The 18,108-nt window shown below is 34.6% G+C and overlaps 1 protein-coding gene across 1 annotated transcript in view; it reads right to left on the bottom strand.

Moving 5' to 3' along the window:
* The window catches only part of DNAI4 (dynein axonemal intermediate chain 4), a gene marked incomplete at its 5' end in the record, with an annotated part of 123,748 nt that overhangs the window by 16,636 nt on the left and 89,004 nt on the right, over window positions 1-18,108 (bottom strand). Inside the window, 5 exon segments of the mRNA XM_082863468.1 lie at window positions 2,068-2,189; window positions 2,480-2,634; window positions 4,382-4,533; window positions 6,059-6,145; window positions 9,891-10,099. Of these exon segments, the coding sequence (XP_082719594.1) occupies window positions 2,068-2,189; window positions 2,480-2,634; window positions 4,382-4,533; window positions 6,059-6,145; window positions 9,891-10,099 (725 nt within the window).

Below are 18,108 nucleotides of genomic sequence, written 5' to 3'. Positions count from 1 at the left end.
AAGTGAGAGAGTGGCATAGACATATATACACTACCAAATGTAAAATAGATAGGTAGTGGGAAGCAGCCGCATAGCACAGGGAGATCAGCTCGGTGCTTTGTGACCACATAGAGGGGTGGGATAGGGAGGGTGGGAGGGAGGGAGATGAAAGAGGGAAGAGATATGGGGACATCTGTATATGTATAACTGATTTACCTTGTTATAAAGCAGAAAGTAACACACTATTGTAAAGCAATTATACTCCAATAAAGATGTTAAAAAAATTTTTTAAGTAAGTAAATAAATAAATATGGTGTAAACATCACAATTAAAAGGCTGAGATTGTAACATTGGATAAAACAGCAAGACAACTATATGCTACCTAAAAGAAACATACCAAATATAAAGACACAAATAGGTTAAATGTAAAGGATGGGAAATGATAAACCATGATAATACTAGTTAAAAGAAAGCTGGAGTAGCTACATTAATATCAGACGAAATAGATTTCAGAATAAAGAATGTTACCAGTTATAAATAAGGCCATTTTATAATGATAAGGGAGTTGATTAATCGAGAGAATGTGACAATCCTAAACACTTATGCACTTAAAACAAAGCTTCAAGATACATAAAACAAAAACCGATAGAATTTCCAGGAAAAAAAGAAAAATTCACAATTATTGTCAGAGACTTCAATCTCTTTCTCTCAATGACTGATGGAAGAAATCGGCAGAAAATCAGCAAGGATATAGTAAACTTGAACAACACCATCAACCCACTTAAACTGATTGACATCCACAGAACATTCCACCCAACAGTAGCAGAATATACACTTTTCTCAAGTGCATAGGGAACATTTACAAGTAAAAATCACATTCTGGGCTTTAAAACAAATTTCAATAAATTCAAAAAGATTCAGCTTATAAAAAGTTTGTTCTTTGATCATGATAGGATTGAATTAGAAATCAACAGCAAGATCCTTGGAAAAGCCCCAAATATTTGGAAACTAAATTACATGCTTCTAAATAACACATCAATCAAATAAGAAATCAAAGGAGCACTATTGATGTTTTGGGACAGCTAGTCCTTTGTTTGGGTCAGGGGAGGACAGTGGCTGTCTTGTGCATTGTAACGTATTTAGTGGCATCCCTGACCTCTGCCTACTAGATGCCAATAGCACTCCTCCCCACATCCCACCCCCCAGAGCTGCAACAACCAAAAATATCTCAAGACATTGTGAATTGTCCCTGATGGGAAACTACTCCCCTCCCTGCCCACATTGAGAACCACTGCTCTAGAGTCAAGGTGAAAAGGAGATTACAGGAATTTGAGAATGAAGGCAGTTAGAATATGACTGCAGTAATAAAAGTGAAATGTAATAAAGGCCTGAACCACATTAGCAGTAGTAGACTTGGACTAGAAGGAGTGGGACAATCTTAAATATCATTTGGGTAATAGGGTAGAATACAGTAAGAGCTCAAGTTTTGGCTTAAATAAGTAGGTGGATGATGGTGTCACTAAAGAGATAATCATATTACATATCAGAAAATATATAGGATATGTGTTTTTGCAAGTCTGTCATAGTGGCTGAATTTCTGATTCCAAAGGACCTCTGGATAAAAAGAATTAGAAAAGTAGAACTTTACTAAGAGTGCTCTGACTTGACTTTGGTCTTGACAAACATGATCTTAAGTGGTCTTCCTGATCCCCAGAATCATGAGTCACCACTCACATTGAGATATGGAGGACTATAGAGTGGATTTGGTTTCTATAAGTATGATAGAGCAGCAGAGCACCAAAGAGAGGCAAGGAGGGGCATTCAAGTTAAACATGGAGCTGTAAAGATAGTTCCATAGTTGCTCAGAAATACAGACCTTTCCTCCAGAAAGCAGAAAAAGGACAGCCAACTGGAATGTGCCATTCTACCTTAGGCTGACACCTATGATACTTATGTGTGTGACTTTTTTATTTACAAGGCGCAATATTTATTAACATGCTGACATTTTGTCTTGATTTATATCTTAATACACTTCAATTATCAGCAGTTGTTATATGCAATAGTAAGTAACAGATTGAAATAATTTACCTTGGGGTGAAAAGCAAAGCACATTCCAGGAGCCTGTCGAGATATCAAAGCTTCACCTTTCTTTTCTTTTTCCCCTCCTTTTTTGCTGCTGCTAGCAGTAGTTCTCCTCAAACGCATCAAATCTTTATTTAAAGAAAAAATACATATATTATGTACCACAGGAAATAATAATGTAGATATGTCCCTTCTGCAAAGAATATGATTTCTGCCATCCTTTGCAGGTCATTAGGTTAAAATTAGCAAATACCAGAGCTAGATGCTTAGAAAAACAATGACCAAGCCCAGTTTTTTTTTCTTATTTAGCCAAACCTAAATTTGTCACCTCTTACACATAGTTCACTAGGAATTTTTAATTCAGCACTAACAAGAGAAAGATAATTTGGTGTCTGTGTGTGTATTTATTTATTTTTACCATGACAGTCCAGTCCTTTCCGTATAACCCATTTGGAGATCCTTCCATCTGCTGATATAGAAACTAGCATTTCTCTTTTATCACCTGCTGTCCCTCGATCTTGTTCTATCCACTGTAGTTGCCATACAGGTCCCAAATGTTTTTGAGGTGATTCGCTAAAACAGGGAAAAGCATGAAATATAAAATAGTTATAATAATTTTAAAATTCTTGGGGTATAAGCGACTTAGAGTATAAGTGATAAGGACAGCTCCCTAGAGCATCATGACCTACTCATGGAATGATACTTTTGTTGTTCAAAACTGGACTTTTACTTTAAGTATTTTGAAAAACAGGAAAAAAAAATCACTTTGCTAATATTCACTGGTGTTTTTCTCATTTCTTACAAAAGGAAAATTTTATTGCCTTTAGTTATATTAGCTATCATATCAGGGATACAAAAGCAAACATTTTCTTTTTTTAGAATCTACTTCTCTTACTCTATTCATTTACTTTTTCCTAGTTGTGTAAATTTAATTTATTTTAGACACATTGAATATTATTATCTCCATCTTTATAAGGATATTTTTCATAGCTTAAATGAGTCATTTAAGTCTTATTCAAGTAAATAGTTACCTCACCCTTCTTCCTATGTTTCAGGATTGCCCACTGGCTTGATTCTCTCTAGGGCTAAGATTTAAAAGTTTTATGATGAATTATAATCACTTCTCAGATTACTGGCTGCTTTCCTGTCAGATTAATGGGTTGCTTTGTTCCTAGTACTGACTCCCTTGATTTTTTATGCAAACTCTCCAAATCAGTAGTTCTGAATTTTTTAAAGTCTATATATCTTTGATTATTTGGTAAAAGTTATGGACCCTCTTCCCAGAAACAAGCACAAAGGCTCACGCTTACAAAACTATGTAAATAATTTCAAAATTAAGCTAAAGAACACCTGCTTTAATGCCTATTTCCAGTTATTGTGAAGTTTATGCAAACACTAATATAAATATACCGCCTCATTTTGCTCCACTGGTATCTGGTTTATTATAAAAACCTAAGATATCTTTCAATATCTTTAACATTTTATTTTCTCAATATGTCTCATTCATTCATTCGTAATCAAACACTTACTGTAATCCTGTTATATGCCTGATATTATGTGACATACTGAGGATACAAAGGTAAGGAAGACATAATCCTTGCCCTCAGAGCTTACAGCCTCCTCAGGGAGATATATATGTAAATAATTTATACAAAGCACAATAAAGGCTACAATAAACGTATGTATCGGATGCACAAAAGAAAAGAATGGGCAGGTTTCCTGGAAGAGGTGACACGGAAGCAATAAAGGATACAACTTTCATTTATAAGGTGAATAAGTTCTGGAAATCTAATTACAGCATGGTGATTATAGTTAATAATACTGTATTGCATACTTGAAATTTGCTAAGAGAGTAGATCTTAAGTGTCCTCACCACTCACACATAAAATGGTAATTATGTGAGGTTATGGTTGTGTTAATTAATTTGACTGTGGTAATCATTTCACAATGTATACATATATTAAATCACTACACTGTATGCCTTTAAAAATTATGTCATACAATCTAAATATATACAATTTTTATTTGTCAATTATACCTCAATAAAGCTGGAGATATTTAAAATTTTTGAAAAGAATAAACCGTCAAGCCAAAGGAAGTTTGTTGGTGAAGAGGCAGAGAGGATGATAAGGAGATATTAGGGCAGAGCATTCCAGCTGGAGAGACATTATGAGGAATTATTAAATGCTTGAAGGAAAATGGTATTACTCTCAATAACAATATAAACATTCACTCAAAACTAAATAACATTAGAGTAATTTTTTCCTTCTCCCTAAAAAAAGCACATGGTTTATGTTTATCTAATTCTTGGGATTCTCACCTACTATCCAGAACTGGAATGTTACTGTTGCTCTGTACATTATAAATCGCAATAGTGCCATTGTGATAGCCAACTGCTAAAAGGTTAGGTGCTCCAATTGAAAAATCCACAGCAGTAACGCCATATGGACTCTGATAAGTACGTTCTGGCCACTGAATAAAAAAGAAATTATATTACATTTTAACCTTGGTTTTGTAGACCACAGTAAGGTGGGTATGATGGTGGCTGAAGACTAGGCTGGTGGCAGAAGACTAGGCTGGTGGCAGTGGGGATATGAGGAGAGTTAGTCTGCATTCAGTTACTCATTTCTTCCTAACTTCCTGTATACATGAGAATAAAACTTCAATTGGCCATTTCCTTTATTTTGATGAATCCTCAGAGCTCAGTAGTTTTAAGAAATACAGCACGTGGTTTCTACAGTAATTATCATTTTGGGTAATCCTCCAGCAGGATTTGTATGATCATCACAAGTCACTGTCTTAAAGATACAAATAATGGACACCAAATAAATTATCCTGCATATATTCCTATCCTCCAGTATCTGTTTCAGATGCTTGTATTATCTAATCATTCTAAACAAGGATAGAGGAGGTTCCAAAACTCTCTAAGTTACTCTTTTCTACAACTCTGTCAAGATTTTTATTGTTTTGTTTTGTTTTAATGTCTAATCCAACTCCTTTCTGGTTTCTAACAACCTACATGGAAGAGAAGATAACCTGCTGATGATGAATCCTATGTCAACCCTTCCACACGTTTAAAATTGCTTCTTCCTTTCTTTTAGGCTATATACACCCAGCTTCCTAACAGATGGGGGATTATTTATAAAAACTCTAATCATTTTTATATGCTCTTCTGATCCTTTTCTAAGTTTTCCACTTTACGTTTCAGTTGTGACTTAAAACTAAAGCTGTAGAGTAACAGGTTGACTAGGGCTGTTTAACAAAAAGCATAACTGATTCTTGTTCATTCTCTTTGAAAAATTCATGGCAGTAAGAGAGCTATATTAATCTATTTTCTATCTATCGAGGAGAGCAGAAATATATTTTATAAAGTGATAAGGAGTTATTTATATATTGAGAAACAACCCAGTAGTAAATGAAACTTAATTTTTAAAGAATTTTTATTTGCAAATATATTCTTCTTTATAACAGGCAGTGATAAATAATAATGGTTCAGCCCTAGATCATCATATCTAACAGCACATAGTAGATGTTCAATAAATATTTATTAAATGAATTTACCTTAACCAATAAAGTGTAAGAACAAATTTTTGTTGTTGTTGTTTTTTGTTTTTGTTTTTTGGGGTTTTTTTTGGCGGTACACGGGCCTCTCACTGTTGTGGCCTCTCCCGTTGCGGAGTACAGGCTCCGGACTTGCAGGCTCAGCAGCCATGGCTCACGGGCCCAGCCGCTCCGCGGCATGTGGGATCTTCCCAGACCGGGGCACGAACGCGTGTCCCCTGCATCGGCAGGCGGACTCTCAACCACTGCGCCATCAGGGAAGCCCAAGAACAAATTTTAATTGTTTTACTGTTATAGATTTAAACCAAAGAAAGTAAAGTCTTGCTTGGTAAAACTTTCTTGAGTTTGTTTAATGATCATATAAAACTAACTACTTTATGAGAATTATGTGAACATTTAATTAAATAAAAATAGGTCTTATTCCTGTTTTAGTTACCATGGGATTCTTTATTGACCAGCAGCAAGCCAATCCTCTTTTTTGCTCCTTAAATCCAAAGTGCCCATAGCCAACAGCCAAAAGGTCCTAAAAAACAGAAAAATTAAAAATAGAGAAGACAGCATAAAAATATCAGCAAATGTATAAAGATGCATATTAATGAACTGTGTTAAAATAGTGATGATATTTCAATTGAGGTTAAAAAATACCAATATACCAACTATTTTCACTCTACATTTCCATCTTCATAAGCAAAATAATAGTAAAAATAACCACATTTTTTAGGCTGAAGAATAAACACAAAAAAACAATTGCTGAAAAGCTATTTTACATATTGAGATAATCTTCAAAAATTGTATTATTGCATTATAGTGTCTTATGGGTTTTTAATAATGACCTAATAATTTCAAATGTAAAATAAAAGACATTTATTTTTAAAGGGAGGTGCCATGGACTGAATTGTGTCTCCTCCCTTAAAAGTGATATGCTGAAGTCCTAACACCTAATAACATGTGATTATATTTGGAAATAGGGCACTTAGGAGGTTATTAAGGTTAAATGAAGTCATAAGGGTGGGGTCCTAATCTGATAGGATTGGGTTCCTTACAAAAAGAGGAAGAGACACAAGAGCTCTTTCTCTCCACCATGCAAGGATACAGCCAAGCCAGGAAGAAAGCCTTCCCCTGCAACCAAATTCATCTGGCACCTTTATCCTGGGCTTCCCAGCCTCCAGAACTGTAAGAAATAAATTTCTGTTGTATAAGCCATCCAGTCTATGGTATTTTCTTATGGCAGCTCGAGCTGATTATAATATAGCAGGTCATTTCCAGAAGTGCTTATACAGATGACCCTTGAACAACACAGGTTTGAACTGTGCAGGTCCACTTATACATGGATTCTTTTAAATAAATACATTGAAATTTTTTTAGAGATTTGAGATAATTTGAAAATTTCACAAACTGCATAACCTAGAAATATCAAAAAAATTAAGATTTGTCATGAATGCATAAAATATATGTAGATAGTAGTCTATCCTCATATAGGCATAAGTGATATTCAGTATAAAATTAATAATATGTGAGTTTTCTTACTGTTTTATAGCTTTGCTTTCAAAGAACTACATTACCATACAGTATGCCTCTCTCTCATAATTGGAGAAACTGCATATCAGCCTATCATCACAGATAAGTAGGTTTTTTTTTTTAATGTAACAGTGTTTCCAATATTGTATTATGAATATGATTATAATACTGTATGTCATAAAAACTTTATAATAATTCACTCATTAGTTTATAGGCTAGGCTATACTGAAGCAATCATATCAATTACACTAGGCTACCATAAAGCAATCATATTGCTGCTTCTTCATTATCAATGCATAAATCATTATACCTGTAAATAAATATGAATTTATTTTTCACATGATATTTTCATTTTTGATGTCTGGTGTTAGTAATACATGTAACATCAACAGTGTTTTGTATCATATAAGACAGTATTGATGCAGGTACTGACAGAGTATTCATCTGTTAAACAGATGACATAAGCTTAACGGTATTGATAAATACAGTACTATAAATGTATTTCCTCTGATGATTTCCTTAATAACATTTTCTTTTCTCTAGCTTACTTTATTGTAAGAATACAGTATATAATACATATCACACACAAGATATGTGTTAATTGACTATGTTATTGGCAAGGCTTCCAGTCAACTACTATAGGCATTAGTAGTTAAGTTTTGGGGGAGTCAAAAGTTATACTTGGATTTTCATTTGCATGGGGGGTTGGCATCCCAACCCCCTTGTTGTTCAAGATCAACTGTATAAGGATGTATGGACAAAAGTTTAATGATCGACCACACCCTGTCTCTTCTCTGTAATCAGAAATATTACAAACACAGTCCTGTCACCACCTTACCTTCAAGCCAACATCGTGTCTCCACAATTCCCTCTGCCTTAAAATACTCTTCACCACTACCCTTTTTATCTTGACATTGACAAACTGCTATTCATCTCTTCTAGACTCAGCATAGGCGTCACTTCCTCTAAGAAGCATTCACAAGCCTCTCTTATATGTTCCCACAGCATTATTTATTTTCTTTATTAAAGCACATAGGAAAGTATTATATGGTCAGTATCTATGTGTGACTAAATTACTACTGTATCTCCAGTGCTTTAACAGAGTTCCTGGCACAGAGTTAATGTTCAATAAATATTTGTAGAATGAATTAATAAATATGATAGATGGCACCCATCATATATTTTTTAGCTTCATTCAAAATTAATCTTATTCTCAATAGCAATAATAGTGTTTAAATGCTAGTATATCCAGTTTCTTAAAATGATTCATCTGTCCTTATTACATGGTTATTGATTTATTAAATTTCACTTACCTACAAGATGTTCCCAAATAGTTTTATAAAGACAAATCCATACCAAAAGTATTCTATTTTATTCAAAAATAATATATATAATTTAAGAATTGTGTAATTTAGGTTTCAACAAAAATGATTTTTTTAGGTTTTTTTAGCATTATTTTTTTTATTGAGGTATAATTGACATACATTATATTAGTTTCATGTGTACAACATAATGATTCAATATTTGTATATATTGTGAAATGATCACCACAAAAAGTCTAGTTAATATGCATCACTATACATAGTTACAGAATTTTTTTCTTGTGATGAGAACTTTTAAGATCTACTGTCTTATCAACTCTCAAATATGCAATGCAGTATTATTAACTATAGTCACCATGCTGCACATTACAGCATGAATTATTTATTTTATAACTGGAAGTTTGTACTTTTTGACTCCATTCACCCATTTAATAGCCATAACAACTATCATGCTTGCGCACAGTACCTTATAAGGTGTAGCAATAAAATAATAAGGCTAATTCTTAAAACATGGATAATACAAGACAATTTAAACAAATTAGTTTTGACCATTTTAAAAATACACCAAATATTTATTCCAAAGATACTGCCATTACACAAAAGATTTTGAAATTACTAGTGGAGAATCATGTCTTCAGAATGAGTTTATAAACCACAGGAAAAAATAAGTCTCATTACTCTATAATCATCTCTTTTGACAAACAAACATACCATTCTCCCACTTGATGATTCATCTAATTCTCCTCAGGATGATTCTTAGCCGTGCAGTAGTTAAAAGCAAGAACTCTGGAGCCAGATGTCTGGGTTTGAATTCTGTTTCACTTACTGGTTATATAACTTTGGGCAAGTTATTTATCCTTTCTGTGCTTCAGTTTCCTCATCAACATAATGAGGAAAATAGTAGAGTTGTGATAATACAAGTAAAACATTTACAATAGTGTCTGGTACATAGTAGGTGCTGTTTTAAGTATTTGCTGCTATTAGTAGTTATAGTATTTTAAGGAATCTCAAAATTATTTTGCACATGTTCAGGGTCACTGGATTAAGTATATACTTCCAAATATGAATACTTTAAAGAGAATACAAATTTGGGCACATGAGTTTGGTACCATGTTAAACTAAATAAATATATACTATCTTCTTGTTCACTTAATATCTCATGTGGATTCAGAGAATGCCATGTCCCAAGTACATCTCCTAAAATAAAAATGGTGACATTTTCATATTAAAGGAGAAAACCATCATTTTGTAACTGTTTGCATTTTCCCCTTTTAAAAACATAAACTTGTTTTTAGAGGAATTTTAAAACTAGGGGTTATGTCCATTTAAAGCCCTTGCCTAATAGCTGAGAAAAAAAAGTTTTTATTAGTACTTGACAAGTGCCCTTAAATGCTAGAGACAGAATTACTAAAATGTTTGATAACTTACTGGATTTTTTTTATTCCAGGCAAGGCTGCTCACATTAAGGCCTTTGGTTAAGTCACAGGAAAAGGACCAAAGTCGTTCCAAATTGGCTGGTATTGTTGATTGTTCTGAACCTATTTCTGTTTCTTCTTCCTCTTCCTTCTTAGCCTCTTCTTTTACCTCTTCAAGTTTTTCACCTACTAAAAAGTCTTCAGGTTCTTCAGGTTCTGGTTCTAAAATTAAGTCAAATTAAAAAGAAGATCATTGTGCTCTACACCTACAGGAATCTACCAAAGTCTCCAAAGGGCATCTCTATCTACCACTTCAGCCATCATTGGATCTGCTGGGTCATATGGCCCAAGGGACTGGGTACCCTGAATAGCTGCCTGAGCCTGTTACAGAATCTTCTGTCATTCTAGGCCCCACTCAAAGCTATTGGTTTTTCAGACCACTCAGTAAATGGACCAGAGGACTCATCCAAATGAGGAATATGTTGCCTCTAAAATGCAAAGACGTCCACTAGGCATTGTGTCTCTTTTTTTTTTTTTTTTGGTTGAAGGGGAACCAGATGCAACAATGTATCCTTCACCTTAGAAGGTATATATCTTGACATATTCCATTGCCACTGGACCCTTTGAAATTTCACCGAGGTGGAAGGCCCCTGAAATTTTGTCAGATTTATTTCTCACCCTCTGACATGCAAATGTCTTACCAGCTAAGTCTACTTCCTGTTCACTAGGTCCAATCAGCACAATACCATCAATGTAATGGACCAGTGTGATGTTCTGCTGAAGGGAAAGCTCCCTGCAGACTAAATTATGACATGAAGCAGAACCGTGAAGGTGTACTGCTAACCTGACCAGCTGAAAGCAAATAGCTTCTGGTGGTTTTACCAACAGGTATTGAGGGAAAAAAGCACATTTGTCATATCAATAGCTACACACCAGGTACCACGAGATATGTTAATTTGCTCAGGCAGTGAAACCCTATCTGAAACAACAGCTGCAATTGGAGTCACCACGTGGTTAAGTTTACAACAATCCACTGTTTTTCTCTAGGATCCGTGTGTTTTCTATGTAAGCTAAACAGATGAGTTGAATGGTGAGAGTCAAAAATTCCTGCATATTTCAAGTCCTTGGTGGTAGCATTAATCTCTGAAATCCCTCCAGAAAGGTGGTATTGCTATGATGTACTATTTTCATAGGTATAGGCAGCTCTAGTGGCTTCCACTTCGCCTTTTCCTCCCATATTAGCCCTCACTCCACAGGTCAAGAATCACATGTGGGGATTCTGCCAGTTTCTGAATATTTCCATTTCAAGTATACATTCTGGAACAGGGGAAATAACCACAGGATGATTCAGCGGACCCACTGTGAGATGAAACTGATCTAAAATTCTGTAGATCACCTGACTTTTACAAGTCCTTACTCTGACTTGTAGACCCCAGTGATGTTTTGGGTCTCCCAGAGCTAGTGTGAACTCAGAGCCACTGTTCAGTAATCCCTGAAATTTCTGATTATTTCCTTATCCGCAATGCACAGTCACCCTAGTAAAAGGCTATAGATCCCTATGGGGAAAGCTGGGTTAAATACTAACAGTATACATTCTTGGCCGTGTAGCATGATACATTCTCAAAGGGACCCAGTCTCCCCTTTATTCAAGAAGTTCTGGTTCTATAAACTGGCTCAAGAATAGGAATAGGTTAAGGGGATGTGACTTTGTTTTTTAGTGTTTCAAGTTAGAAACACTTGACCTATAACTCTACTGCTTACACAGATTAAGAATTTATAAGAAGTCTGTCTATTATGGGCTGAATCATTTCTCCCCAAAATTCATATATTGAAGCCCTAAGAATGTAGTACCTCAGAATGTAACAGTATTTTGAGACAAGGGCTTTAAAGAGGTGATTAAGGTAAAATTAGGCTATTAGTGTGGGTCCCAATCCAATATGATTGGTATCCTTATAAGAAGAGGAAATTTAGACACATCAAGAGAGACAAGGGATGCACACACACAGAGAAAAGACCGTGTAAAGAGGCAGCAAGAAGGTGGCCATCTGCAAGCCAAGGAGAGAGGCCTCAGAGGAAACCAATGTTGCTGGCACCTGGATCTTGGACTTCCTGCCCCCAGAACTGTGAGGAAGTAAATTTCTATTGTTTAAGCCACTCAGTTTGTGGTATTTTGTTATGGCAGTCCTAGCAAACTAATACACCACCTACCAATTTCTCTTCTAAGGACATCGTAATCAACTAGCCAGTGCCCTGGGTCTCTGCAAGTCAGACTATTCTCATTACTGCCTTGTCCCCATTATGGTAAACACACCTACATTTCCTCTGGCAATTAAATGCTGCCCTTTAGCCCCCTCACCTTCAGGATCCAATTACTCTTATTGTATTTAAGGCCCCAGTTCAGAGGCAGCAGCTCTCACTATAAATTCTGACCTACAGAAGAGTGACCACAGAGCTCTTCAAGGATGTTGGGGCTCTCCCTCACAAGTTTATTTCTCACAATTGTGGTGAAAGGTATGTTATCTGGGCCCTCCTGGAGTGACCAGGCAGGTCATCATGATAAGTCCGCTCTAACGTTAGAACGTCCCTACCCCTTTGGATACCTTTCTTTATAGTATACCAAGACAGTTCTGATACTTCAGCTCCACTTAGCAAAGGCCACATTTTGGTCCATTATCAGCCAACCAAATAAAAAATTCTTAAAGCCATCTCTAATCCTTAAACTACAACACTGTACCCAGAATCTCTGCTCAGCGGAACCATATTAACTTTGACCTGATCTGACTTTATATTCCTTCCATCATTATCCTATACCCTTAATACCCATTTCCACCTATATTCCTCAGATCTCTGCCTGCATAAATTAGCAAACTCAGCAATTGATTCTCCAAGAATTATAACAAACCAAAATATGTATGTACCTAACAACTTCAAAATACATGAAACAAATAAACAATCAAAACCAATAGCTCTGAAAGGAGACATAAATACACAATTATAATTGGAGATTTCAACACTCCTCTCTCAATAACTGGTAGAACAAGTAGGCAGAAAATCAGATGACCTGAACATCACTATCAACCAACTTGACCTAACCAACATTTATAGAACATTCTATTCAAAAACACCAGAATATATGTTCTTCTCAAGTACCATAGCACATTCTTTAAGATTGACCATATTATGGACCATAAAATGACTTTAGACCACAATGGAATTAAATTAGAAATAAGAGAAAGATAGCTAGAAAATTCCAAAATATTTGTATATTAACACATTTATAACAACACATGGGTCAACGAAGTCTCAAGAGAAATTTTAAAATATATTTTAATGAACTGAAAATACAACATATCAAATCTTATGAGTTTCAGCTAAAGCACTGCTTAGAAAGCATAGAGAAAAGAAGAAAGTTAAATTTGTATCTCACATGTGATCCACCCATTCCACTCCTAGGTACTGACCCAAGAAAAATGAATGCAAATGCCCATACAAAGACTTGTATACCAATATTTTTACCAACTTTATTTGTAATGGCCCCAGACTAGAAACAAATATAAATCAACAGGTGAAAGGGTAAACATAGTATAGGATATTCATACAATGGAATACTAGTCAGTTATAAAAAAGAGTGAACAATTGATACATGCAACCACATGAGTGAATCTGAAATAATAATTTTGATTTTAATAATTTTGCTGAGGAAAAGAAGCTAGATAAAAAAGAGTACATAATGCACATTTATATAAAATTCTAGAAAATGCAAACTACTAATCTATATAAGGATATAAAGCAAATCAGTGGCTTCTTAAGGATAGGAGAGGGGCAAAGAGGAACAAGAAGGAAGGATTATAAAAGACATGAAAAAAACATTTGAGATATACATATATATCATTATATATAATTGTATATATTCATTGATTGTGGTGATATATCAAAGCTTTTGAATTGTATGCCTTAAGCATTGGCAGTTTATTGTCACTTATACTTCAATAAAGCTGTTAAAAAATAACAGTGGTATATCACTCTTTAAATGAATCCCAGATAATACAAATACCACAGCAGTTTTTAATTGTGAAGAAAGTTACAATCATTGACATGCATAGGTTTTAGCTGTACAGTTTGATGAGTTTTGATAAATATACACACTGATGTAACCAAAAATCCAATCAAGATGCAGAATATATACATCAACCGAAAAAGTTTCCTCATGCTACTTTCCAGTCAAACCTAATCTACCATAGGCAGGCACTGGTTTAATTTCTAAAACCTTGGAGTAGTTTTGTTGGTTACAGCATATCATGAAAATGGGCCCATTGGTATGCATTCTTTTGTGTCTGAATTCTTTCACTTAACAATGTTTTTGAAATCCATCAAGGTTATTTTGTATATAAGTAGTGCACTCAGTTTTATTGCTGAGTAGTGCTCCAGCATTTGTTTAAGCATTGACCTACTGATGGATACCTGGGCTTTTTCCAGTTTGGGGTTATTATGAATAAAGCTGTAATGAGCATTCTTATATAGGTCTTTTTTGTGGACATATTTTTTCCTCTTGGGTAAATATCCAGGAAAAGGATTATTGGGTCATTGGATGGATCTGTGTTTAACATTTTAAGGAACTTCCTAGCAGACATCTGGGCTGTACAATTTTATACTCACACAGCAATATATGAAAAACCCAAGCTGCTCCATGTTTTTGCTAACACTTGGTTTTGTCAGTCTTTTTAATTTCAGCCATTCCGGCTAGTGTATTGATTTTTTTTTTTTTTTTTTTTTTTTTGCGGTACGCGGGCCTCTCACTGTTGTGGCCTCTTCCGTTGCGGAGCACAGGCTCCGGACGCGCAGGCTCAGCGGCCATAGCTCACGGACCCAGCCGCTCCGCGGCATGTGGGATCTTCCCGGACCGGGGCACGAACCCGCATTCCCTGCATTGGCAGGCAGACTCTCAACCACTGCGCCACCAGGGAAGCCCTAGTGTATTGATTTTAACTTGCATTTCCTTGATGACTACGTTTAGTACATTTTCAGGTGTCTATTTGTTGGGTGAAGTTCCTGTTCAAACCTTTTGTCTAATTTTTTTAACATCTTTATTAGAGTATAATTGCTTTACAATCTTTTGTCTATTTTTTCATTAGTCTGTTTATCTTCTTTTTATTGGGCTGTAAATAAATGTCCATTACATATTCAAAACTTAAGTCTTTAGTCAGATGTATGTATTGTAAACATATTTTTCTAGTCTGTTGCCTTGCATTTTTTTCCTAACAGTGTTATTCAAAGAGCAGGTGTTTTAACTATTGCAAAAGTCATATTTTTTTCCTTTATGCCTTGGGATTTTTGTGTATTAAGTATCTTTTCTTATGCTAAGATCACAAATAATTTTTCTTATATCTTCTTCTAGAACTTTATAGTTTTAATTTTTACATTTAAATCTATGGCCCATTCTGAGTTAATTTATACATATGATATGAGGTGACAGTTGATCTTCATTTTTCTGCCCATATGGATATCCAATTGTTTCAGCACCAATTTTAAAAGATCAGCCTTCCTCTATTGAATCACCTTGGCATGTTTATTAAAAATCAATTGACCATATAGGTCTGTGTTTATTTCTGGACTCACTACTCTGTTTCAATCATCTATATGTCTATCCTTAGACAAATACCACACCGCCTTGATTACTGTAGCTTTATAGTCACTTGTAATCTGGTGGGGTAAGTCCTTCAACTTTATTCTTCTGTTTCAAAGTTGACTTAGTTATTCTAGGTCCTTTGCTTTGCCATATAAAATATAGAATTATATTGTCAATTAATTATCTTTAAAGAAATTTAAAATGGTGAGAAATGTCTCTTACTTTTACTCACATTTTCAAATTCTAGCATTCTCCATTTCTTTGTTTAGATTCTGGTTTCTATTATTATTTTCCATCAGTCTGAAGAATTTCCTTTAATATTTTTTACAGTGCTGGTCTGCTAGCAATGAATTCTCTCAGTTTTTGTTTGTCTGAACATGTTTTTATTTCACCTTGATTTTTGAAGGATATTTTCTCTACATATAGAATTTTTAGCACAGTAAAAATGTTATTGCACTGTCTTCTGGCTTCTGTTAAGAAATAAGGGCATTATTAGCTTTCTTCCCTAAATGTAATGTGTTTTTTTTCTGGCACTTTTTAACATTCTTTTTTTGATATATTACTTATAATGTGCCTCAATGTGGTTTTCATTGTGTTTATCTTGCTTGGGTTTCATTGAGCTTCTTATAATTGTTGGTTTAAAGATTTTTTTCAAGTATGGAAAATTTCTAGCTACTCTTTCTTCAAATATTTTTCTGCTTTCACTCCTCTTTATTCTAGTACTACAATTCCAATTACATGCATATTAAATCACATGATCTTGTGACACAGGTCACTGAGGCTCTTTTTTTTTTTTTTTTTGGCCTTGTTTATCTTTGTACTCCAGTTTGGAATGTTCCTCTTGCTTGTCTTTGAGTTCACTGATCTTCTTCAGTTTTTAGTATTCTGTTAAACCCAAACAGCAAATTTTTCATTTCATGTATTATGTATTTCAGCTCTAGAAGTTCTATTTGGTCCTATATGTAGCTTTCATTACTTTCCTTATTGTATTCTTATTTATTTTAAATCCTTAAGCATATTTTTATAGCTTTTTCTTTAATAAACTTTATTTTTGTAGAGTAGTTTTAGGTTCACAGCAAAATTGAACTCAAAGTGCAGAGTTCCCAAATCTTCACACACAGATATATGCACAGCCTCTTCCAGATCAACATCCTGCACCACTAGTACATCTGTTACAATCAGTGAACCATACTGACAAATCATTATCCCCCAAAGTCCATAGTTTACATTAGGATTCACTCTTGGTGTTGTACATTCTGTGGGTTTGGATGAGTGTACAATGACATGTACCCACCATTATGTATCAGGCAGAATAGTTTCATCACTCTAAAAATCTTATGTGCTCTGCTTATTCATTTCTCCCAACCCTCTAATCCCTGGAAACGCCTGATTTTTTTACTGTCTCCATACTTTTTCCCTTTCCAGAGTGTCATACAGTTGTAATCAGAGCATGTAGCCTTTTCAAGTTGGCTTCTTTCACTTAGTAACACGCATTTAGGTTTTCTCCATGTCTGTTCATGGCTCGATAACTAATTTCTTTTTAGTGCTGAATAATATTCTATTGTCTGGATATACTGCAATTTATTCATCCATTCATCTACTGAAGAACATCTTGTTTGCCTTCAAGTTTGGGCTATTATGAATAAAGCTGCTATAAACATCTGCATGCAGATTTCTGTGTGGATATAATTATTCAACTCCTTTGGGTAAATACCAAGGAGTGCAATTATGGACCATATGGTTACAGCATGTTTAGTTTTGTAAGAAACTGCCAAACTATCTTCCAAAGTGGATGAACTATTGTGCATTCCCACCAACACTGAATGAGAATACTTGTTGCTCCACATCTTTGCTAGCATTTGGTAGTATCAATGTTTTGGATTTTAGCTATTCAATAGTTTTGTGGTGGTATCTCATTGATGTTTTAATTGGAAGTTCCTTAATATATAATGTTGAGTATCTTCTTACATGCTTACTTGCCCTCTGTATATCTCTTTGGTGAGGTATCTGTTAGGTCTTTTGCCCATTTTTAAAAATTATGCTGTTTGTTTCCTTATTGTTGAGTTTTAAGAGATATTTTTATATATTGGATGAGTCCTTTACCAGATATGTCTTTTGCAAATATTTTCTCCAGTCTGTGACTTGACTTCTCATTCTATTGACAATGTCTTTCATAGGGCATAAGTTTTTTTGTGTTTTTTAAAATTATTTTTTATTGAAGTATAGTTGCTGTACAATATTATATAAGTTAAATATGTACAATATAGTGATTCATAATTTTGAAAGATTATACTCCGTTTACAGTAATTATAAAAATTGGCTATATTCCATGTGTTGTACAATATATTCTTGTAGCTTATTCTATACCTAATAGTTTGTATCTCTTAATCCCCTACACGGCCCCTCCTACGTTCCCTCTCCTCACTGGTAGCCACTAGTTTGTTCTCTATATCTGTAAGTTTGCTTCTTCTTTTGTTATATTCACTAGTTTTTTGTATTTTTAGATTCCACATATAAGTGATACACAGTACATGTCTTTCTCTGTCTGACTTATTTCACTTAGCATAATGCCCTCCAAATCCATCCATTTTGCTGCAAAGGGCAA

The sequence above is a fragment of the Leucopleurus acutus genome (assembly GCF_964270905.1).
Source record: "Leucopleurus acutus genome assembly, chromosome: 2".
NCBI classification, from domain to species: domain Eukaryota; kingdom Metazoa; phylum Chordata; class Mammalia; order Artiodactyla; family Delphinidae; genus Leucopleurus; species Leucopleurus acutus.
This window is presented reverse-complemented; position numbering and strand designations above follow the sequence as displayed.